The 23,899-nt window shown below is 37.3% G+C and overlaps 1 protein-coding gene and 1 non-coding gene across 12 annotated transcripts in view; both read right to left on the bottom strand.

Moving 5' to 3' along the window:
- The window catches only part of RNF111 (ring finger protein 111), a 130,444-nt gene that overhangs the window by 13,147 nt on the left and 93,398 nt on the right, over window positions 1–23,899 (bottom strand). For all 11 annotated transcript variants that reach the window (XM_047864066.1, XM_047864064.1, XM_047864062.1 and 8 more), the window contains 4 exons: window positions 22,085–22,248; window positions 18,901–19,095; window positions 8,590–8,909; window positions 2,949–3,207 (listed from right to left, as the gene is read on the bottom strand). In XM_047864066.1, the coding sequence (XP_047720022.1) occupies window positions 2,949–3,207; window positions 8,590–8,909; window positions 18,901–19,095; window positions 22,085–22,248 (938 nt within the window). The remainder of the gene's footprint in view (window positions 1–2,948; window positions 3,208–8,589; window positions 8,910–18,900; window positions 19,096–22,084; window positions 22,249–23,899) is intronic.
- LOC125169388 (U4 spliceosomal RNA) lies at window positions 1,497–1,630 on the bottom strand. Its single transcript, XR_007153676.1, has one exon. It is a non-coding gene; the product is annotated as a U4 spliceosomal RNA (small nuclear RNA).

A 23,899-nucleotide genomic window follows, 5' to 3' on the forward strand; every position in this document is an offset into this window, starting at 1 on the left:
TAAACATTTTTCCAAATTGTCTTCTGTTAATTTTGTTTTACTCATATATGCAAGTTTTTTGCTTTTGTCAAATGTAGAATTGACACTTTCACAAATATGTAAATCTTGCTTTCCTTTATGATTACTAGTTATAGAGCGCTACAAAGAGAAAAGGAACTTGAGAGTTCTTCTGGACAAGACTGCAAAGGTATTATTTTATTGCTGCTCTTTCTCTCCCTGCCCCAGGCCTCTTTTCCTGAGCTATAGTAAGAAGATGAAGGGGCAAATTTTCAAAGAACCTGAAATGGAAATTAGCCTTAATAAAGATGGTTTCCCCCATTTCTTCGTTATGTTTCAAAGTGGCTGCTGAAAAGTCCCTCTGAGGAATACACATCCCTCTTACTGGAGGAGATATGCATCTTTTTGAGGTCTAAAAATATGTTTGTTTCTTCCTTGGATTTCAGCCTCAATTTCACTGTATTTGGAAGATTTTCTTGGAGTCTGGTATGGAAGTATAGCCATTCTCTAGTTTCATGACAGAAGAATTACCTTGAATTTTAATCCTTTTGATTCACCCTTTGTTCAGCATGAATGAATAGGTAAGCATGAACTCATTTCAACCACATTTTCAAAGGACACCTTACTAGCATGTATTTAAAGGAATTTTTAAGTGATTTTCTAAATATCATGTTTTCAAATCTAGGCTTTACTCCAAGGCTCCAAACTCAGTATCTGGTCATAAAAAAAGAAGTTGCTATGTTTTACCATTGTTAGCTATCTTTCCTCAAATTCAGAGCATTTTTTCCAGTTTCAATTCAAAGTTTTCAATTTCTATAATCATTAGGCAAGAAATAATATTGACAAATATTACAAAATTTTAAAGTTTTGTTTCAGAATGAATCAATTTATTTAACTCTTCAGCAATCATTTCATTTTTCAGCTTTATTGAGATATTAACAAATACAATTATATATATTTAAAGTGTACAATGATGATTTGACATACATATACTTTGTGAAATGATTACCACAATCAGGTTCATTAACACATCCATTACCTCACAAGTTACCATCTTTTGTGTGTGTCTGGTGAAAGTTCAGCCATTACTATAATTCACTATATATTCCAAACAAAACAGATTGCTAACCACTGGAGAAAGGTGACATTCTGCATTCCCACAGACCATTTCCCTTCCTTCTCTATTTTATGTGTTCTTGACAGTTAAAAAAAAAAAAAGTTCTTGATATTGTTTCCTGAAAGTTCAACATGTCACTTTGACCCAGCAGCAATCGCACTCCTAGAAGTTACCCTACAGACTAAAAAACTACAATGTGATCATCAACAGAGAACTGATTTAATATACAATGGGATATTATGAGGGTATTGAGAATAGCAACCTAGATTTTTATGTGCTAATATGGAAAAAAATCTAAGATGGACTATTAAAATATTTTTAAAAATGAAAAAAAAAAAAACAACAAACAGAGGCAAATAATATGTTATGATCCCACTTTTTTTTTTTTAAAGGAGAGACATATATATACTTTTGTGTGTACAAAGAAAACTTCTGAAAGGTTTTATAAGCTACAATTAGCAATAATCGTGCCTCGGATAAACCTCATTGGCTACGATACTGCCACTGTGCAAAGCTAGGTTTTATAAGCTACAAACAGTTGTCACCTTCAATGTATCAAGATAAGTGGTATGTGAGAAGGGCCGTTAACTTCTCATTTATGTCATTCTGTAGTCTGAACTTCTTACGATGTAAAGAAAGTTACTTTTATAATAAAAGTAAAACAAATTTAAATCTGAAACACTTCTTTATTAGGGCAAAATAGGTTCCCTTTAAATTGCTAAATATATTATTTTTTGGGAGGGGGAAGAAAACCACACATTTTGAGTTCCTAATAAAAGACAATCAATTAAAGATAAATATCAATAGGTATCACAAAACAGCCTGTACATTATACCAGTGCTCATACATAGAATTTTCTCATTGGTCAATACTTTGCAAAAACTGTTTCAAAACCTGTTTTCTAACTTATACTGTACATCTTAAGTTGTATTATTGAAAAGGTAAATGATATATCACCAGGTTTCACTGTACAAATTCTGGATTGACTCCAGCTGTGTGTGCAAAACCCAGATTTTTAAAATTATTGGAATGGAAGAAGTCTAATGAGGTATGTAACTGAAAATTATCCCTTGCATGTAATCAGAACAAAGGCAAATGTTCTTGCCAACTTCCTAATTTACTCCTGGCAGTGAATTTTCAGTGTTTGTTTTTTTTTTTTTTTAAACCAAAGTATCTATTAAGTTTCCATATGATTATTAGCCTGTAATATAACAAAGTAGTAAATAGGTGTTGCACAGCCTAAGAGTATCTCTCATTTCTTACGATACTCAGATACCAAACAGATTTCAATTTCTTCAGAAAAGCCACATCTGGCTCTATTAATTGCCTGCATCAAATGAATACAGAAATCTTTTTGCATTCGGCCAAGCTTTCTGTGCACTTGTTCTCTCATATGCCTCAGCTGACCCTCAGAATTTTTAGTCAAAACTCACTTTCCTGTGCCTAGCAACAACTACTGAACTTTCAAATTGCCAGTTATCCCTAAAGGATAAATCTCAATCTCTTAAAATTTCCTTTCATAGGAATCTAAGGTGCCATTCAATGTACTTCAATTTCATGTATTAAAATGCAAATATTAAAATATAAGAGACAAAATATAATACTTTTATTTCCTTGAGGTTTTTAAACAACACCTGTTCTATTTAACTTAGAAGATTGTTTTGGGGAGGCGGGGTGAAGAAAGAATGAAATGGAAAAAAATACACCCCAGTCTCAGGCCAAGGATATACCAAAAATGTACCAATTAGGATTAATGAAAGGTTATTTCATGGAGGAATGTACAATGGTTCATTTATATGCCTCTAAGTTCTTTGCCTGTTAAGTTTATACTTACAAGGAGGTGGCATATAATGTCGACATGATGACAGTGAGGCTTGTGGAGGGGGCTGGGGCTGGGGCTGCGCAACCATGCTTGATCCATAGCCGTCTATGGATAATGGCTGACTCGGGGCAGCAGCAGCAGCCTGATGGCCAAAGATTGCAGCTCGGGAAGAAGAAACAGGGCAGCAGGGGTCAAATGCAGACGCTCCATGAAAACCACCACTTCCATGACTTCTGATACCATTGTTGCTCAGGTCTACTGGCAATGCCTGCTGTATAAAGAGGAACTGTATTTTATTTTTCTGAAGTTTGGTCCAAACACTGTTTCATGTTATATTATAGAAGTATTCCAAATGCAATCCAGAAAAATAGAATCTCTGAATGAAAAATTTCAAAATGGTGAAATTTTTAGTATGAAGACCTATTCAGCACCAAAACAACAACAACAACAACAACAACAACAACAACAACAACAAATACTATGTATATCCTGGATTGTAAAAACTGTAGTGGTTATATCAGTTTTTAAAACTCAAGCATAGGATCACGTTACAAGATAAACAAAAATTAATTAATATATTATTTTAAGGTCTATTTCTCTTCCATCCTCTAGATCTTAGAGAGAAATAAACTTTAAAATACATCCATATTCTTCTTGACCCTCAAATTTTGATTATTAATTTAGGACTCCTTTGGAAAACGTAAAACCACACCAATGAAGATTAAGGATTCTAGGTAAAAGCTTGTCTGTCCTGTTTCTGAACTGTGTATAGCAAGCACTCAACTAAAACTCTAATAACGCAAACATTATCCAAGACAATAAAGGGTGGAAGATTATTCAAGATGAACTATGAGCCAGCTATGCCTCATAACCTTTTCATTTACTAAAAAAATTAAAAATACGATTTAAGACAAGTCCCTTTACTAAGCTGAAAAATAAACCAGACTCTAGATTCCATGTCTATTCACCAGTAATTAAGTTTCTCCTCCAAAGCATTTTGAAAAGTCCTAAGTATGGCACAAAAAAAGACACATAGACCAATGGAATAGAATAGAAACCCCAGAACTAGACCCACAAACGTATGGCCAACTCATCTTTGACAAAGCAGGAAAGAACATACAACGGAAAAAAGACAGTCTCTTTAACAAATGGTGCTGGGAGAACTGGACGGCAACATGCAGAAGGTTGAAACTAGACCATTTTCTCACACCATTCACAAAAATAAACTCAAAATGGATAAAGGACCTGAATGTGAGACAGGAAACCATCAAAACCTTAGAGGAGAAAGCAGGAAAAGACCTCTCTGACCTCAGCCGTAGCAATCTCTTACTCGACACATCCCCAAAGACAAGGGAATTAAAAGCAAAAGTGAATTACTGGGACCTTATGAAGATAAAAAGCTTCTGCACAGCAAAGGAAACAACCAACAAAACTAAAAGGCAGCGAACGGAATGGGAAAAGATATTTGCAAATGACATATCGGACAAAGGGCTAGTATCCAAAATCTATAAAGAGCTCACCAAACTCCACACCCGAAAAACAAATAACCCAGTGAAGAAATGGGCAGAAAACATGAATAGACACTTCTCTAAAGAAGACATCCAGATGGCCAACAGGCACATGAAAAGATGTTCAGCGTCGCTCCTTATCAGGGAAATACAAATCAAAACCACACTCAGGTATCACCTCACGCCAGTCAGAGTGGCCAAAATGAACAAATCAGGAGACTATAGATGCTGGCAAGGATGTGGAGAAACGGGAACCCTCTTGCACTGTTGGTGGGAATGCAAATTGGTACAGCCACTCTGGAAAGCAGTGTGGAGGTTCCTCAGAAAATTAAAAATAGACCTACCCTATGACCCAGCAATAGCACTGCTAGGAATTCATCCAAGGGATACAGGAGTACTGATGCATAGGGGCACTTGTACCCCAATGTTTATAGCAGCACTCTCAACAATAGCCAAATTATGGAAAGAGCCTAAATGTCCATCAACTGATGAATGGATAAAGAAATTGTGGTTTATATACACAATGGAGTACTACGTGGCAATGAGAAAAAATGAAATATGGCCTTTTGTAGCAACGTGGATGGAACTGGAGAGTGTGATGCTAAGTGAAATAAGCCATACAGAGAAAGACAGATACCATATGGTTTCACTCTTATGTGGATCCTGAGAAACTTAACAGGAACCCACGGGGGAGGGGAAGGAAAAAAAAAAAAAAAAGAGGTTAGAGTGGGAGACAGCCAAAGCATAAGAGACTGTTAAAAACTGAGAACAAACTGAGGGTTGATGGGGGGTGGGAGGGAGGAGAGGGTGGGTGATGGGTATTGAGGAGGGCACCTTTTGGGATGAGCACTGGGTGTTGTATGGAAACCAATTTGACAATAAATTTCATATATTAAAAAAAAAGTCCTAAGTAAAACACTTCACTTGATCACAATCTACTCTAGGGCAGATTACAAAAACCAAATTGTCCCTTTGTATTCTTAAATAATTGATTTTTAACGTTTATTTATTTTGAGACAGAGACAGAGCATGAACGGGGGAGGGGCAGAGAGAGAGGGAGACACACAATCAGAAGCAGGCTCCAGGCTCTGAGCCATCAGCCGAGAGCCTGATGCGGGGCTCGAACTCACGGACCGCGGGATCGTGACCGGAGCTGAGGTTGGACGCTTAACCGACTGAGCCACCCAGGAACCCCAGCCCAGAGCCCGACGCGGGGCTCGAACTCACGGACCGCGAGATCGTGACCTGGCTGAAGTCGGACGCTTAACCGACTGCGCCACCCAGGCACCCCTTAAGTAATTTAAATACAAGTTTTTACTTAGTGTTGAGTATAGCTGTAATTTTTAAAATGTAATTAAAGGGGCACCTGGGTGGCTCGGTCGGTTAAGCATCCAACTTCGGCTCAGGTCATGATCTCACGGTCAGTGAGTTCAAGCCCCGTGTCGGGCTCTGTGCTGAACGCTCAGAGCCTGGAGCCTGTTTCAGACTCTGTGTCTCCCTCTCTCTCTGCTCCTCCCTTGTTCATGCTCTGTCTCTCTCTGTCTCAAAAATAAATAAACGTTAAAATTTTAAAAAAATAAATAAATAAAATGTAATTAAAGAAAATAATAATTTGATGTTATATTTGAAATTATATGCAAGAACTGTTCAATACTGGAAGCTGAGGAGCTGGAGATGAAGAAAGCTAGGGAACTGCATTTATTAGAGGCTGAAGTCACCCAGCAGTCCTTAGAGGAATCACAGTGGTCTCTGTACTTGCAATGGACTTGTGGCTCTAGGGATAACAGAAACAAAAGGAGCTTGGACTGTTAAAAGGGAAGGAGAATGATGGCTCAGGAGAAGCAGTGGGAAGGTGAAAAAGAACTCCTTTCTTCTTCCGTATCATGTGTCTACAATCAAGCAAACATCTGGGCTCTCTCTTTTGAGTTGGCAAATACAATGTATGTCCCTTGATTTGGGGAATAAGGCTTAAGAAAAATACCGTAAGATTGTGAATTTATATCCCTTCCCTATTTTCCTATTTAGGCTAAGATTTGGCAAATGGACTAGATTATCAACATACTATGAAGATGAGCAAATTTCCTATCTTTTTCTCCAGTCAGTGATTAAGAACACTCGCAGAGGGTGAGTAAAGTAGGGTGAATATCCTCCTAGAAGGAAATGAGGGTAAAGTTAAAAGTAAAGAATCAAAAGAGAAAGGGGAAAAAAACTACAAAGAGAACCCTCTTCACAATTCTAACAGTTCAGTCAATTCTTACTCTAGAAGGAAAAGAGTGGGTAAGCAAGATGGGTACAGAAATGCAAGTATTACTTTACAAAGGTGATAAGGAATGCAAAACACTAACTGAACTGTTCTCTCAAAAGAGAACGCTACATCCAAAGGAGCAGTAAAGGCTAGAGAGTCAAGTGACTGCGGAACCTTCTCTGTTATCAGGCCTAATCCTCCTCAATTTTTTCTGCCTACCCACAATCTGGCACTAATCGTAACACATCTACACAATCAGAAATCCTCAGATCAGTTTGCTTCCCCCACTCCTCCACCTCCTGTTGTGCCCACACAAGTCTCAACTGGAGATACCTGATGTTATCTCGTGAGCATGTGGCTGATTTCAGAGGCCTCTAAATGTCTATATGAGTTCCAAATTGTTTTTACCATCAAAACTTGACTCTCTGTTCTCCTTCATACCCATTATCACCACTGAATGCCTGATCCTTAATTTTCCCTAAGTTCTGTGTGTAGTCCAAATACCTCTATTAGATATAAGTGAGTAGGTTACATTTATATTACAATGAACAAAACTGTGAAAGAGATTCTACCTATAAATAACTCACTTGGGTTAAAAGAAAATGTTACATACACAATCTCTCAAACTAGTTGTATTATTTTATTAGTTCAACAAAAGAGTCTGTAAACAAAAGGCCCATATTTTGGTAGCCCTTGAATGAATATGGGAGCAGTCTGTAGATTTACTTCATCATTTTTCTACAATACTTATAAACTCCCCCTTTAAGCTCAAATTTCTAGTGAAAGAAAATTTTGCTTTTAAGCAAAACCTTTCATTCAGTCCACTACAAAGTTTTTCTTGATGCTTCCTCATTCCCAAGAGGCAGAACAGATTTAGATGATCAGTAGATGTTAATACTTAGAACTTTTACCAGAACCAAAACATCGTCTAAAATTTCTTTAATCATATTTCCTACTAAACCCTTTCTAATTTACTCTTGAAAAACAGCAGTTCATCTTTTGTTTTTTAAGTGAATGTCCCTCTCTCTTAGTTATTTTTAATCTGTCCGATCCAGGAGAGATAACCATCAAAATTTAAAAAGATGAAGGAAGTACTTTAGGAAAGGTCAGGGAATACAGACAAAGAGTGGCTCCGAATTTTCTTTTTGACTATTTTCTAGTATATGTCAGTTACAGCTTTACCTTGAGATTATGTTGTGTTTTTTTAAGTATGTACCCACTCGGATTTATATCACAATTATACACAGAGATGACACAGCAAAAGTTACAACAGCATATAATACATGACCTTCATTTACTCCATATGATCACCAATACTAATTTAATATTATTTGACATTTTAAGCACTCACCAATATCAACTAAATTACTTAACGAGAATTTCAATTTCCCCTAAACTAAAATAAAAACCTCATCTGCTCCTGAGCAACCATGTCATTGGTTTGCATCTGAGAAGGCTGTTTATTTCTAGATGAGTGGAGATAAAAGGAAGCTCCAGAGTAAAAGCTGAAGGTAAAAAACTAGGAAAATTTCCCAATTTCTAATGAATCACGTTGACACTGTAATTTCAACACTCTGAAATAAAACTCCAAAAATCATATTCACCTTATTTAACTACAAACACTAAAAACCATTTCAGAATAAAAAACAGTATCACTTCTAATATTTTACATCCTTGATCCTCCCAATTAGTTGCAATAATTTAGACCACCGGGAAATCCTAGAGACTTAATTAAAAAAAAAAAATCACAAACCACGAAATTAGGCCACTTTTGCAAGGGCAATAGAAATGACTTTTTCAGTATATAAAATGCATCATTAGTATTGTTCTCCCCCACCCCCCCAAAGGAAAGCACAATTTTTAAAAATTAAGAAAGAAACATTTATCAAATTCCACATACCTGGTCATGATAGCTGGTACCAGAACTACTATTGGCTCCACAAGGTGCTTGTACTTGTGGAGGTCTTTCCACAGGGCAAGTAGGATCACTAAAGGAGGGAGAAACAGGGACAGCCGGGTGGGGAGTATGATGGTGGTGGTGATGATGCTGAAAATGGTGGCCATGCTGCTGAAAGCAACTTGTGTGTGGATGTCCTAATGCATGGTGATTCTGTGACGACCCTCCACATGGTGAGTGCTGGGGACAGCAGGAAGGTAACCTTGGCATTGCAGGAGGGCCAGCTTCTGTTACAGCACTAGATGCAGTTCTCCTCGAGTCATCTTGAAATAAACAGAAATGCACAGAACAATCAAATGATCAGGTATCACTTTGTAAATAATAGGTACTGTGTACAAGTAAATAAAGAGCTAAAGGAATGTTAATTAAATTCCAATCTCTGTAGGGGCGCCTGGGTGGCTCAGTGGGTTGAGTGTCCGGCTGTGGCTCAGGTCATGAACTTGCAGTTCACAGGTTCAAGCCTCGCGTCAGGCTCTGCTGACAGCTTGGAGCCTGGAGCCTACTTTGGATTCTGTGTCTCCCTCTCTCTCTGTACCTCTTTCTCTCTCTCTCTCTCTCAAAAATAAAAAAAAAAATTAAAAAAATTTTTTTAAAAATTCAAATCTCTGTAAATAAGAATATGATAGTACCACATTCTTAATATGCATATCATATAATTTCAGGCAGTCATCTTCAATGGGATTTTTCTGAAAGCCTAAATTCTTCAGAAGGCTCATATCTACCATGATATTTAAACATGGAAAGAGATCATCTTTTCCTAGGTCATAACAAATGATTAACTTTAAACTGAATTTAAAACATTCCAGGTGGCTCAGTCAGTTAGGTTTCTGACTCTTGATTTTGGCTCAAGCATGATCTCAGTTCGTGGGATCAAGCTCCAAGTCAAGCTCTACAGTAACAGCATGGAGCCTGCTTGGGATTTTCTCTCTCTCTCTGTCCCTCCCCACCCCCACAAAATCTCCCAAAATAAATAAATGAACCTGCATGATTGTTTTTGGAAAAGGTTATGATCCTCTAAGTAGGAAACACTGGAGTCCTGATGATGCTCTCTGCCACATGCCCAGAGTTATTTTGAAGGTATGTTCTTCCATGCCAGAAGAACTGCAAAAGTGCCCTGAGAAAGTCTACCCCAGTGCTTCAAACTCACCTAAAAAACAGCACCCTTTCCCCAAGCTGCATATTATGTGGAAACCATATAAAACAGATAAAAATGGAGATAAAAATTTTTACTTAAAATATAAAAATCAGAGGAGTGGGGAGCCTAGAGCCCTATCCTTCCCTCTGCAAACATCAGCCTCTTCCTTTCCCCGCCTGACTCCTAAGCTATCTCCTCAGAACCCTTAGGATTCTGGAGGACCACTGTTCTGGCTCTATTTCTAGAGTAACCAATACCAAGGATACCCTGCTCCTATTTGGCCCATAGAACCTAGCTAACCTCTTCTGGGTCAATTTTCCAATTTGGAATCTTCTAGTTACTCACAAACAATACGAAAATCCAACCCAAACTAGCTAAAATAATAAAGGGAATTTACAGGCTCACAAAAATGAATCTGGGTGGGGTGCTTCAGGCTCTGGTTGATATGTCTGATTGCAGCAAACCTCCCTGTAATTCTCCCAAGCCTGCCCTCTCATACATGTCCTAACCTGCCTTTCCTGATTCTCTTCTGGGCAAGGTCTGTGATCCAAACCCTGTTAGGGGTTAGTATCTCCATTCAAAATCTCTGTACATTGTTTTTCTCCAAGCTCCTAGTCTGTCCTATTTGGGCTAATTTCTTGTACTCTATTGTAAAGGTTCTTAATCTTAGAACTGTACTTAGGGAATCTGTGAACTTGGATAGGAAAAAAATTTCATTTTTTTTTTTTTGCCTCCCAGAATTAGCACTACCTTATTAGCATCAGTTGAGACGTTAAACATCACAAATAATTTATAACCAAAAAAAAAAAAAAAAGAGAGAGAGAGAGAGACAAAAAGAAGGTCAAGGTACCTTTTTCTTTTAACGTTTATTTATTCTGAGAGAGAGAGAGAAAGAGAGAGAAAGGAAGAACATGAGCGAGAGGAAGAGGGGCAGAGAGGGAGAGAGAATCCAAAGCAGGCTCTGCACCACAGCACAGAGCCCAACACGTGGCTCGATCCCATAAACCATGAGATTGTGACCTGAGCTGAAATCAAGAGTTGGACATTCAACTGACTGAGCCACTCAGGCGTCCCATGTGTTGGTTTACTTTTATAACATAAATTATGGCAGATTCAAAGTCAGTTCCATAATTATGTCACTTTCATTCATTTGCATTCCATTTTCTTACGTAACGTGGACAACGTTACAACCAGCTTATCAGGAACAGACCATGATCAACAGGCTATCTTTGCTATGCTGAATCAAACATTAATTATTTTCTATATGGTGTAATATTTGTAGCAATAACTATTATGTAACTTTACTTCTGGCAACATTTTAAGCGTTTTATCTCAGCTCCCATGCCAAAACAGTGTACAAATGAGTATCATTTATTGTGTTACTTTATAAAAAAGGATTAAAACCTCTGGAACACTAAATCCATTCAGCGGGTAGACTAAATGACCTTCCAATTCAGATGCTTTTAATTTTCAAATCCAGTTATTTAAGGATTATGTGGAACTCTAAAATTTAGGAGAAGAGTGTATAACCAGAGCAAAAGATCTGTAGACTAGTAAGGCTGTGACTGAAGTGACAGGATATTTATTCGTTCAGAAAGAACTTGCCTTCATTGTCTTCAAATATTTCTAATATAAAAATCTGAGAGAGAGAAGAGGAAGCATAATGACTATAATATATTTACAGCTGAACACATATTTAAAGGGTCATATCACTAACAGTTCAGCCTCAAAAAGAAGACTGACCTTATGGTTCTACTTCTTGGGGTACAGTTTGGCTTCCCATTAAATCAGTAATCTATTTTCTTATAGTAGAGAGACTCTTTGTTGCCCAAACAGGCTAGGAATCCTAAGTAACGGCAACTGAATCTCTTGTTCGAGATTACTGACCAAGGAAAACTGCCATACCTTAGAAGTGAAACACAAAGATCTAATCAAATAAAACACTTTCTTTTTATTAAAATCAGCTCACAGAGTGTCCTCTGAAACTGGCCAATAACAAACCTGCACCAGAGAAATAAATTCCACATCTCAGTAACATCAAGCTGGTTAAAGTATTTTCTTGTAATTCTAGCAGGATTACTGAGATGTATTCATGCATTTATTCATTCATTTGGCAAGTCTTACACATACTAATGGCATGGTAAAGGATCTACAAAAGGCACTGGAAAATACAATGGTGAAAATGAAAGCCCTGGTCTTTAAAATAACTTGTGCTGTTGTCTACCTCTGTTGTTTTATCTCTAGCAACTAGAAATAGGCGTGCACAATGTAGGTGGCTCAATAAGCCCTTGCTAAATATAAGTTAGCCTCACAAGGGGAAAGAGGCATGATGGAGCTAAGTGCTAAGAAGAGAGTAACTTGATCTTTAGTCCTCAAGGAGATCACCATCAAGTATGGAAACAACGTAAGATTTAAATCAACCAGCATTATAACAGCAGCACTGGGTTCTAATATAGCACAGAGCAATGCTGCCCCCCAGGGAACATATGGTAACACCTGGGGACATTTTTGGTTGTCACAACTGGAGGGGAAGTGGTACTACTAGTATTTAGTAGGCAGAGGCCAAAAATGCTGCTAAATATCCTACAGTGCACAAGAACACCTCCCCCCCACCCCCCAATACAAAGGACTGTACAACACAAAGACAATAACGTCAGGGTTCAGAAATTCTGGCAGAAAGGAAGAGTGCAGGCTCCAAACCAGACTTCCTAGGTTTGAATTCTTGCTCCACTACCATATAACCATAGGCAAGTAACTTCACCTGTAAAATGAGAAGAGTAATAGAATCTGCCTTGTAAGTTATCACAAAAATCAGTTAATACAGATAAATCATGGACTAACATTATAAGCTCAACAGACGTTAGCTATTATTATCCACTAGAACGTTAGTTCTGTTAGGACAGAGAATTTATGTTTTGTTCCCAGTGCCTAGGACAGTGCCTGATTATTAGTGTGTAATCAATAAACACATCTGAATAAATGAATATATAAGATATGCATGCACAAAACAAGAACACATGGAAGAGCCAGACAAATGATGAGCTGCCTGGGCATGTTGAGTTTGAGGTGACTAAAGAATGGTCCAGAGGAGATGTCCAATAGGCAGCTGGATATAAAAGTTTAAAACAAAGAGATGGCTCTGGAAACACAAAATGTAAGGTCACTGGCATACTGCACATGGTAGGTGAAAACATGTGCAGTTATGAGATGGGCCAGGGAAAAAGGATATGAACAAGGCTGTGGGAAAAAACAGAGATGAGATTACTGCCAGGTTTTTTTAACATCATGTTTGTTTTAACAAGAGTCAGAAGCAAGTTAAAGGAAGGAGTTTAAGATACAGAAGACCCTTTTAAGTGCATACAGACTTGACACAAATGTACACATGCATACTAAGGTCATGGAACCAATAAAGATGCTGAAGACATAGAGAAGATAACTGTTAAAGCAAGGTCAAGGGCACAAGAAGGGACAAGAGGTAGAGGATGAATAAAGGGACTGGAAGGGATAGGAAAGAGTTAAAGGACCAGGAATTAGAAGAGAAGGATAGATATAAAGGTTTTCATGGAGGGCTGGAAGTTATGAGTGCTCAAGAACCTTCATTTACTTTTTATTTTTCCCTGGGGAAATCACAGTTTTGAGGAGAATGAGAAAATTTTGGAAGGCAAGAAGAAGGAAGGAGAAGAAGGACAGGGAATTAACTGAGATACATCACCCTATGGCAACTTATTACCAAAAGCCCAAGATTAGATTCCATAAATTTATGAGGCACCAATCTGCCTAGTTCTATGATTTTCACCAGTCCCATCTAAAAACCTCAACAGGAGTAGTTAGATGGCTTGAATGATTCAAGGTTGGAAATATGCAAGAAGGTGCAAAGTACGGAATAGAATCTAAAGAACTCTACAGAACAAGTTCTATAGAGTCTTAGCAGGAAATGAAGCCAGCAGAACTGAGTGCTCCTAATATAGTCTGAATATCTGTATGTACTTCTATCAGGTTTATACAGAAAACAATTTGGCCTGGAACAAGGTTCCCCTAGTCCAGAGAAATACAACACAAACAAGTCTATCCCAAAGGTAATCATCAATATAGGTAAAATAGTATCATGAGAAAACCATTCAGGTAGTAATGTCATCACTATGTTAGATATAAAATGTGAATTCTGAGCAACAAGAGTCTTAAAAAATAAATAGAGATAAAAGCTTTGAGACAGAATTGAAATAAAGTTGGGACTGTGTCACATAAAACCTAGACAAGAGAGTACATAAAGCTACCAGGGGAAAGGAGTGAATGAGAAAAGTTCAAATCTTTGCCTCAAAGATTATTATTGACTTTGATGAAAGTATTTAACTTCCAGATGTCTCCATTTCTGAAATGGGAAGAGTTATATTAACAAAGGATTAATCCTTAAAAGGATTAAATAATAATATATAAAACAATACAGAAGACACTCAGTATAGTACTTAGGAAAGAGTATACACTCAATAAATGAAATAAAAATTAGCCCATTTCATTTCTGCCTACATTTTTTTCAAAGAATATAGTATTTAAAAGACACTTTGGGGAAACCTCCTTGGATTCTGGTTTCCACTCTCAATTTCCCACAGAAGGGAGACCTAATCCAGCCACAAGCAATTTCCTAATCTACTCAATGTAATTTATGAGAATATTGTAAAAAGGAAGATACTATGAAAAGTAAAAAATAGGGTGTCTGGGTGGCTCAGTTGGTTAAGCATCCAACTTCAGCTCAGGTCATCATCTCCCGGCTTGTGAGTTCAAGCCCCACATCGGGCTCTGTGCTGACAGCTCAGAGCCTGGAGCCTACTTCAGATTCTGTGTCTCCCTCTTGCTCTGCCCCTCCCCAAAATAAGAGAGAATCTTATTTTGAGTCTCTCTCAAAAATAAACATTAAAAAATATTTTAATAAAAAAATAAAAATAAAAAATGATAGACAGTATAAGGTGGTCTCATTATTAATGCTCATAGATATAGTCAATCTATGAGATACAGGGTCTATAATATCGCTGTTAATAAATGGTCAGCAAATTCCTATCTGTGTGCCATTGTCCAGGAAACAAAGAAGGCTAGCTTAATGCTCAGTTAAACATCTCATAGGAGAAAGTACCAGAGGTATCATTGCTTAACTGAAACATAGTAATCTGAGGTAAGAGCTGAAAACACTTAATGACATACAGGAATATCTTTGTGACCCTGGATTAGGAAATGGTTTCATAGATATGACATCAAAAGAACAAAAAACAAACAAACAAAAAAAGAAACTGAGAAAATGGACATCAAGCTTTTTTAAAAACCCCTATCCTCATTTTCAATTGTTTTGAGGACATACTTAGGAGTCAGATTGTAGGTCATATGATAACTATGGTTTAACATTTTAAGGAACTGCCAAAGTGTTTTCCAAGGCAGCTGCACCATTTTACATTTCCACCAGATGTTCATTAGGGTTCCAATTCCTCTACATTCTTGTCAACACTGGCTATTTTCTGATTTCCTGTTCTTTGGTTTTTTTTTTTTTTTTTTTTTTTGAGTAACAGACATCCTGATGAAGATAAAGTAATACTTCACTGTGGTTTTGATTTGCATTTCTCTAATAACTAAGTATGCTGTTTTCATGTCCTTCTTGATTAACTGTGTATCTTCTTTGGAAAAATACCTACGCAAATTCTCTGCCCATTTTTAAACTAGGATTATCTGTCTTTTAATTGTTGAGCTGTGTAAGCTCTTTATATATTCTGGATACTAGACCCTTATCAAATATATGATTTTCAAGTATTTTTCTTACACTCTGTAGGCTGTCTTTTCACTTTCTTTTTTTGTAATGTTCTTTTATTATTTTATTATATATTTTGCTATTTTTACATTGTTCATTTTGTCTTTTTGTTACCCCTTTTTTGGAGTCATGGTGAATACTGCAGAGACTCATAGTTTGATATATATTACAAATATTTTCTCTTGATTTTTAATTTTTGCTTACCTTATGTATCAGGACCTGTATTTTTTTTTTCTTTTTAGAGAGCAAGTGGCCAGGAGGTGGGGAGAGGGAAAACGGGAGAAGGGGAGAGAGAGAATCTTAAGAAGGCTCCATGCCCAGCACATGAGTACAATGCCAGACTGTTTCATGACCCTGAGATCATGACCTGAGTCAAAATCAAGAGTTGGATGTGCAACTGACTGAGCCACTTAGGTGCCCTTGGCCCATATATTTAAAATTTTTATGCAGTCAATTCTGTCATTCCTTTCCTTTATTTTCCAGAGTTGTATTTATTTATTTTTTTCAGTTTTATTTATTTTTAATTTACATCCAAATCCAAGTTAGCATATAGTGCAACAATGACTTCAAGAGTAGATTCCTTAATACCCCTTACCCATTTAGCCCACCCTCACCCACAACCCTCCAAGTAACCCTCTGTTCTCCATATTTAAGTATCATATGTTTTGTCCCCCTCCCTGTTTTTAAATTATTTTTGTTTCCCTTCCCTTATGTCCATCTGTTTTGTATCTTAAAGTCCTCATATGAATGAAGTCATATAATATTTGTCTTTCTCTAATTTCGCTTAGCATAATACCCTCCAGTTCTATCCACGTAGTTGCAAATGGCAAGATTTCATTCTTTTTGATTGCTGAGTAATACTCCATTGTGTGTGTGTGTGTGTGTGTGTGTGTGTGTGTATACACCACATCTTTTTTTTTTCAATACATGAAATTTATTGTCAAATTGGTTTCCATACAACACCCAGTGCTCATCCCAAAAGGTGCCCTCCTCAATACCCATCACCCACCCTCCCCTCCCTCCCACCCCCCATCAACCCTCAGTTTGTTCTCAGTTTTTAAGAGTCTCTATGCTTTGGCTGTCTCCCACTCTAACCTCTTTTTTTTTTCCTTCCCCTCCCCCATGGGTTTCCGTTAAGTTTCTCAGGATCCACATAAGAGTGAAACCATATGGTATCTGTCTTTCTCTGTATGGCTTATTTCACTTAGCATCACACTCTCCAGTTCCATCCACGTTGCTACAAAGGGCCATATTTTGTTCTTTCTCATTGCCATGTAGTACTCCATTGTGTATATAAACCACAATTTCTTTATCCATTCATCAGTTGATGGACATTTAGGCTCTTTCCACAATTTGGCTTCCACAATTTGAGAGTGCTGCTATAAACAGTGCGGTACAAGTGCCCCTATGCATCAGTACTCCTGTATCCCTTGGATAAATTTCTAGCAGTGCTATTGCTGGGTCATAGGGTAGGTCTATTTTTAATTTTCTGAGGAACCTCCACACTGCTTTCCAGAGTGGCTGTACCAATTTGCATTCCCACCAACAGTGCAAGAGGGTTTCCGTTTCTCCACATCCTCGCCAGCAACTATAGTCTCCTGATTTGTTCATTTTGGCCACTCTGACTGGCATGAGGTGATACCTGAGTGTGGTTTTGATTTGTATTTCCCTGATGAGGAGCGACGTTGAGCATCTTTTCATGGGCCTGTTGGCCATCCGGATGTCTTCTTTAGAGAAGTGTCTATTCATGTTTTCTGCCCATTTCTTCACTGGGTTATTTGTTTTTCGGGTGTGGAGTTTGGTGAGCTCTTTATAGTTTTTGGATACTAGCCCTTTGTCCGATATGTCATTTGCAAAAATATCTTTTCCCATTCCGTTCGTTGCCTTTTAGCTTTGTTGGTTGTTTCCTTTGCTGTGCAGAAGCTTTTTATCTTCATGAGGTCCCAGTAATTCACTTTTGCTTTTAATTCCCTTGCCTTTGGGGATGTGTCGAGTAAGAGATTGCTACGGCTGAGGTCAGAGAGGTCTTTTCCTGCTTTCTCCTCTAAGGTTTTGATGGTTTCCTGTCTCACATTCAGGTCCTTTATCCATTTTGAGTTTATTTTTGTGAATGGTGTGAGAAAGTGGTCTAGTTTCAACCTTCTGCATGTTGCTGTCCAGTTCTCCCAGCACCATTTGTTAAAGAGACTGTCTTTTATCCATTGTATGTTCTTTCCTGCTTTGTCAAAGATGAGTTGACCATACGTTTGTGGGTCTAGTTCTGGGGTTTCTATTCTATTCCATTGGTCTATGTGTCTGTTTTTGTGCCACACATCTTCTTTATCCATTCCTCCATTGATGGACATTTGGGCTCTTTCCATACTTTGGCTATTGTTCATAGTGCTGCTATAAACATTGGGGTGCATGTGTCCCTTCGAAACAGCATACCTGTATCCCGTGGATAAATATCTAGTAATGTAATTGCTGGGTCGTAGGGTAGTTCTATTTTTAATTTCTTGAGGAACCTCCATACTATTTTCCAGAGTGGCTGCACCAGTCTGCATTCCCACCAGCAGTGCAAAAGAGATCCTCTTTCTCTGCATCCTCGCCAACATCTGTTGTTGCCTGAGTTGTTAATGTTAGCCATTCTGACAGGTACAAGGTAGTATATCATTGTGGTTTTGATTTGTTTTTCCCTGATGATGAGTGACGTTGAGAATTTTTTCATGTGTTGGTTGGCCACCTGGATGTCTTCTTTGGAGAAGTGTCTATTCATGCCTCTTGCCCATTTCTTCACTGGATTATTTGTTTTTTGGGTATTGAGTTTGAGAAGTTCTTCATAGATTTGTGGATACTAACCCTTTATCTGATATGTCGTTTGCAAATATCTTCTCCCATTCCATTGGTTGCCTTTTAGTTTTGCTGATTGTTTCCTTCGCTGTGCAGGAGCTTTTTGATGAGGTCCCAGTAGTTCATTTTTGCTTTTGTTTCCCTTGCCTCTGGAGACACGTTGTGTAAGAAGTTGCTGTGGCCATGTCTTTTCACTTTCTTGATAATGTTTCTGATGTACAAAAGTTTTACATTTTGATGAAGTTCAATTTACCTATTTTTTCTTTTGTTACTCATATTTTTGGTCAGCCATTTCATTCTCACTGATCTCTTTCAGTTGAGCTATGACACTTTGGTAATATATAGCACACAAACTGAAATATGAAATCATAGTCTAATTCTAGAGACACTATTTTGCTCACATAGGATTTATTCTACAAATATACTCTTGCTAATATAGCAACAAGAATACTTTTCCTAAAAAGAGTAACGAAAAATGGTGCTTCCCCACTTTATTACATACCTCCTATGGAAGTACCAGTCATGCTATTGCTTGTAAGAGTAGCTGAAGTCTCTGACACTGTGGGGGGTTGACTACCAGTGACAGCTGAAGCAGTATCAGAGGTCTGCTCAGAGGTAGATGGATTTGAATTGTTAATGGAAGTGCTTGTGGTTTGTGATTCCATTCTTGCAGAAGTGGTTGGTACTACAGTAGGTTCTGCAAAATACAAAATGTTTAATCAGCATTTCAAAATAGATCAGGTAATGGGTTATATTTTAATTCATGGTAACATTTTTATAATTATTAAATTTTAAAAGCTTTCATAAAGCTAGCATGCAACATTAAAATGACATGCTACTAAAATACAATTACTGCATTAAAAAAAATCAACATATATGCATATTCTAACATTCAGGTGATTACCACAGTCTTTTGGGTAACAATTATGTAAATTTTCTGATCACAAAGGAGAAAATGAGAAAAGGAAAGTAAAAGCCCCTTTACTATTTTCATATACATTGTCACAGGCTATCAGACCAGTATTACAAATTACACTTTCTCTGGTACAGAATGAATTCTAGAGTCAGACTGCAAGGACACTACAGTCATGGATAAGTTACTTAAACACTCTCCATTTCCTCGTCTCTAGAACTGGGAAAGTACAGAATTTTCCTCACACAACTATTGTTAGGATGAACTGAGGTCACACATATAAAGCACTCTGTATAATGGTTTACATATAGGAACTACTTAAACATTAGCTATGATTTTTAACACTGTGTTAGTCTCTTTCTTACATGCCTTTTTCAAAAATTTGTTTGCAAATATTGATAATCATCAGTGCTTTCTAACAAAAGTAAAATTTTTGTAGAAAGTAAAAGAAATTTCAGGCAGATTTTTCTTTTTTTTCAAATTTATTTTTTAAATATACATCCAAGTTAGTTAGCATATGTGCAACAATGATTTCAGGAGTAGATTCCTTAATGCCCCTTCCCTGTTTAGCACATCCCCCCTCCCACAACCCCTCCAGTAACCCTCTGTTTGTTCTCCATATTTAAGAGTCTCTTATGTTTTGTCCCCCCCACCCCGTTTTTATTTTTGCTTCCCTTCCCTTATGTTCATCTGTTTTGTATCTTAAAGTCCTCATATGAGTGAAGTCATACGATGTTTGTCTCTAATTTCACTTAGCTAATACCCTCTAGTTCCATCCATGTAGTTGCAAATGGCAAGATTTCATTCTTTTTGATCAGGCAGACCTTAACTTATGTACAAGTTATATTTCAGACTGAAAACAGTTGTTTAAAAGGTGAAAATAAGTCTGTCCAAAGCACAGTCAGAACAATTAGATCTGAGAAGGGACTCTCTTAATGTGATACAGAATGAGAGGATAAACTATTCTATACAATGCAGTGTGCTAAGTGGATTCCTGAAACACAAATAGTGCCTGCTGATCTACATGGGACACTGTACTCTGGATGCATAAACAAATATATTTCCTTATACATAAAAAGGGGAGGAAGGAACCTCTGTTTATTGGCAAATGGTATTTAACATTTTGACCTTAGCAGTATTGACAGTTTGGGCTGGGTAATTTTTTGCTAGAGATGGGAGTCGGTACCGGCACGGCTGTCCTGTGCCTTTTAGGATGTTTAATGGCATCCTGGGCCTCAACCCATTAGACATTAGCAGTACTCTTCCCCAACTGTAAGAACCAAAAATGTCTGCAGATATTGCCAAATATCTTCAGGGGCACAAAATGGTCAGCACTTAAGAACCATTGGTCTAACTGATATACTTAATATTTTGGACTTACTTTTAATAAGATAGATGTCTTCCAATGAGAGAAACTAGTAGGGAGAAGAAGGCATCTAATGATCACTGGAATACTTATAACCTAGTGAAAGTCTTCGGGTCGAACTAATTCCAATGGGTTAAAAGACCACTCTGTCACCTTTTCCTATTTACTGGCTGGCAGACATCACAGGGAAAACACACAGAGTTTCCAACATAGTAATCCTAATTTAATTAACTTTGAGTAATCTTTAATGAATCCCTAATATATTAATCACTGTCTTACAGATAATTTATGGCACTTCAAAATAAAAGCTGAGACATGGTTCAATGAAATGCAGATAATAGGAGTAAATTACCTCTTCATAAACATCTTAATTCAAAGTAGTCATACACTGAAAGCTTTGATCACCCAAGCTGCAAACAATCCATACAAGAGCTGATTGTACCAGGCCTTTCTTCCTATCTTATGTATCCTTCCTCCAATTTAAAGCTAACAAATTCATATAAGGCTTATCATCTTCCTTTAAGGAAATTATGACTGACCATTTCCTTCTAAGATGTAACTAACTACTATCTGAGGGTAATTTCCACTTATGTGGGAAAATCTACACCTAAATATTCATATATTCATACATGCTACCACTTTCCTTCACCTGTTTTCCAATTCTAGCTTTCTTTTCTTAGTTACTTGGATGCAGTTGCAAGCTGAAAGAAAACACCACAGCCAAGCAGCACAAAGGTACTGGTAATATTAGAGGATAACATAATTTTTAAAGCAATTCTGACATTTCAAATAACCAGTATTAACCACGTAAATTCAAGTTATGTTGCTTTTCTGTTGTATTTAAAAAGTGTCATTTCTATTTTTCTTTTTTTAATGTTTATTTATTTTTGAGAGAGAAAGAGCATGCAATCAGGGGATGGGCAGAGAGAGACAGAGACACAGAATCTGAAGCAAGTTCCAGGCTCTGAGCTATAAGCACAGAGCCCGACGTGGGGCTCGAACCCATGAATCGCGAGATCATGACCTGAGCCAAAGTTGGACACTTAACCGACTGAGCCACCCAGGCATCCCTGTCACTTCTATTTTTCATAGCAAAGTTAAAGCATGACAATAATATTATAAATTAAAGTAATAGGTAAGTCTGAGGGTAGCTCAAGCTACCACCTGTAAAAAATAGTTTTTTCCTAAGAAAATAACTACTGAGCAACAACAATGAAAGAATTTTAGGCACAATTTATAAACTGAGGTAATTATATCAAGTGAAAAATAAGATTAGAATATCCAAAAACTTTCCAGTAGTTTAATAATATTAACAGGAAGTGTCAGGAGTTTCATTTTAGGAGCTTCAAAGGTATCTGATTTTATCAGTTCTCTTCTTAATTCTACACTGTTACTAATCCAACCTACCATCTTCATCAACAGTAAGGTCCACAACTTCTGCTGCATTTTGCCTCAAGGGTTGAATAACAGTAGAGATCCTACTGCGGTTCCGTGGCTCCTGTGGCCGACTTGTATGAGAATTTGAACCTTGGCTCCAATGAGATCTGGAGTGTCCAAGAGTTGAACGAGACCTTAAATGACATCAATATTAAATTAGTAAACATAAAAAAATGAACAAGAATTTTAGTTCTTAAGAAATCATAAGCCTTTCTTACAAAACATGTTGTGAAGTTCAAGTTACAAAGTTTCTTCTCCAAGGAAATAATGGTAATAGAATTAAAAATTATGACTAGCACAATGCCTGGCATTCAATAAAACATTTGCTGAATGAAATGTTCAACAAATGTTCACCAACCAACTGACCTGAGAATATGTGAAATGATATGTGAGACCAATCACTGGTATAAAATACAGGATTCTGTTTCAAGAATGCTGCTCTCTTTTCAATGGTTATTTTGAATACTCACCGGGTTGTAATCCAGTATTTACATTTTATTTAATACCTGAAATTATTCACCACAGGTAAAGTAACAAAAACATCAATATGTTAAACATTAAATAACACCCACACAATCTTGTATGTTGAATCCAGACTGAATTTGCAAAACATGGCTTTGAGAGTCCTAAACCAAGATAAGTTTCCGGTATTGTCCTAAAAAAGATTCAAGGTGGGGCACCTGGGTGGCTTAGTTGGTGAAGTATCCAACTTCAGCTCAGGTCATGTTCTCACGGTTTGTGGGTTCAAGACCCATGTCGGGCCTTGTGCTGACAGCGCAGAGATTAGAACCTACTTCAGATTCTGTGTCTCCCTCTCTGTCTGCCTCTGTCCCACTCATGCTCTGTCTCTGTCTCAAAAGTAAATAAACATTTGAAAAAAAAATTTTTTTTAAAGATTCAAGGCACCAGAGATTTTCTGGGATTAGGACAGGTAAAGATAGTTACAGCTAGTTTACTAGTTTGGTAGTCATAAGAAACATCACTTGTTTGAGCCACTTTATGCTTTGTTTGTTTGTTTTTGAGAGAGAGAGAGACAGAGAGAACACAAGCAGGGGAGGGGCAGAGAAAGAGAGGGAGACAGAATCTGAAGCAGGCTCCAGGCTCTGAGGTGTCAACACAGAGCCCAACACGGGGCTCGAACCCACAAACTGTGAGATCATGACCTGAGCCAAAGTTGGATGCTTAACCGACTAAGCTACCCAGGCACCCCAACTTTTTGCTTTTAAAGCATGTAACCACAAACCCTCAACACCTAACACTGATATCATCTTTTATTATATGCATCGTGTTGTATTCCACTAAATTATCTCTAAGTATTAAAAAAAACCTCAAGGATTCACTATAATAGTCTGAACTGAGGGTTCAGAAGGATATTATTCAAGATTCAGGAGAAAAATAAGTGTTTTAAAAAGGTGGGGCTTATGAGTTGATTTTTTTCCTTTTGCCCAAACTGAATGTAAAAACTGCTTAAAGATTATTGTCAGGGGTACCTAGCTGGCTCATTTGGAAGAATATGAAACTCTTGATATTGGGGTTGTGAGTTCAAGTCCTACATTGGGTATAGAGATTATTAAAAAAAAATTATCTTTAAGAAAAAAAAAAGAAGCTTATTGTCAGCTTGTATGGAAAGGGTGAACCAGATCCGTTAATATATAGTCATCAGGGATGTAGGCTTGACCACTCAGAAAAGAACCGGGGCTGAAAATGAATTGTAGAGCCTAAGAATTTAGAAAGAAGCTCTAATTGTAAAATGAAATTCTCAAGTAACCAGGAGTATAAAGGTGA

Source organism: Prionailurus viverrinus, chromosome B3 (assembly GCF_022837055.1).
Source record: "Prionailurus viverrinus isolate Anna chromosome B3, UM_Priviv_1.0, whole genome shotgun sequence".
Classification (NCBI taxonomy): Eukaryota; Metazoa; Chordata; class Mammalia; order Carnivora; family Felidae; genus Prionailurus; species Prionailurus viverrinus.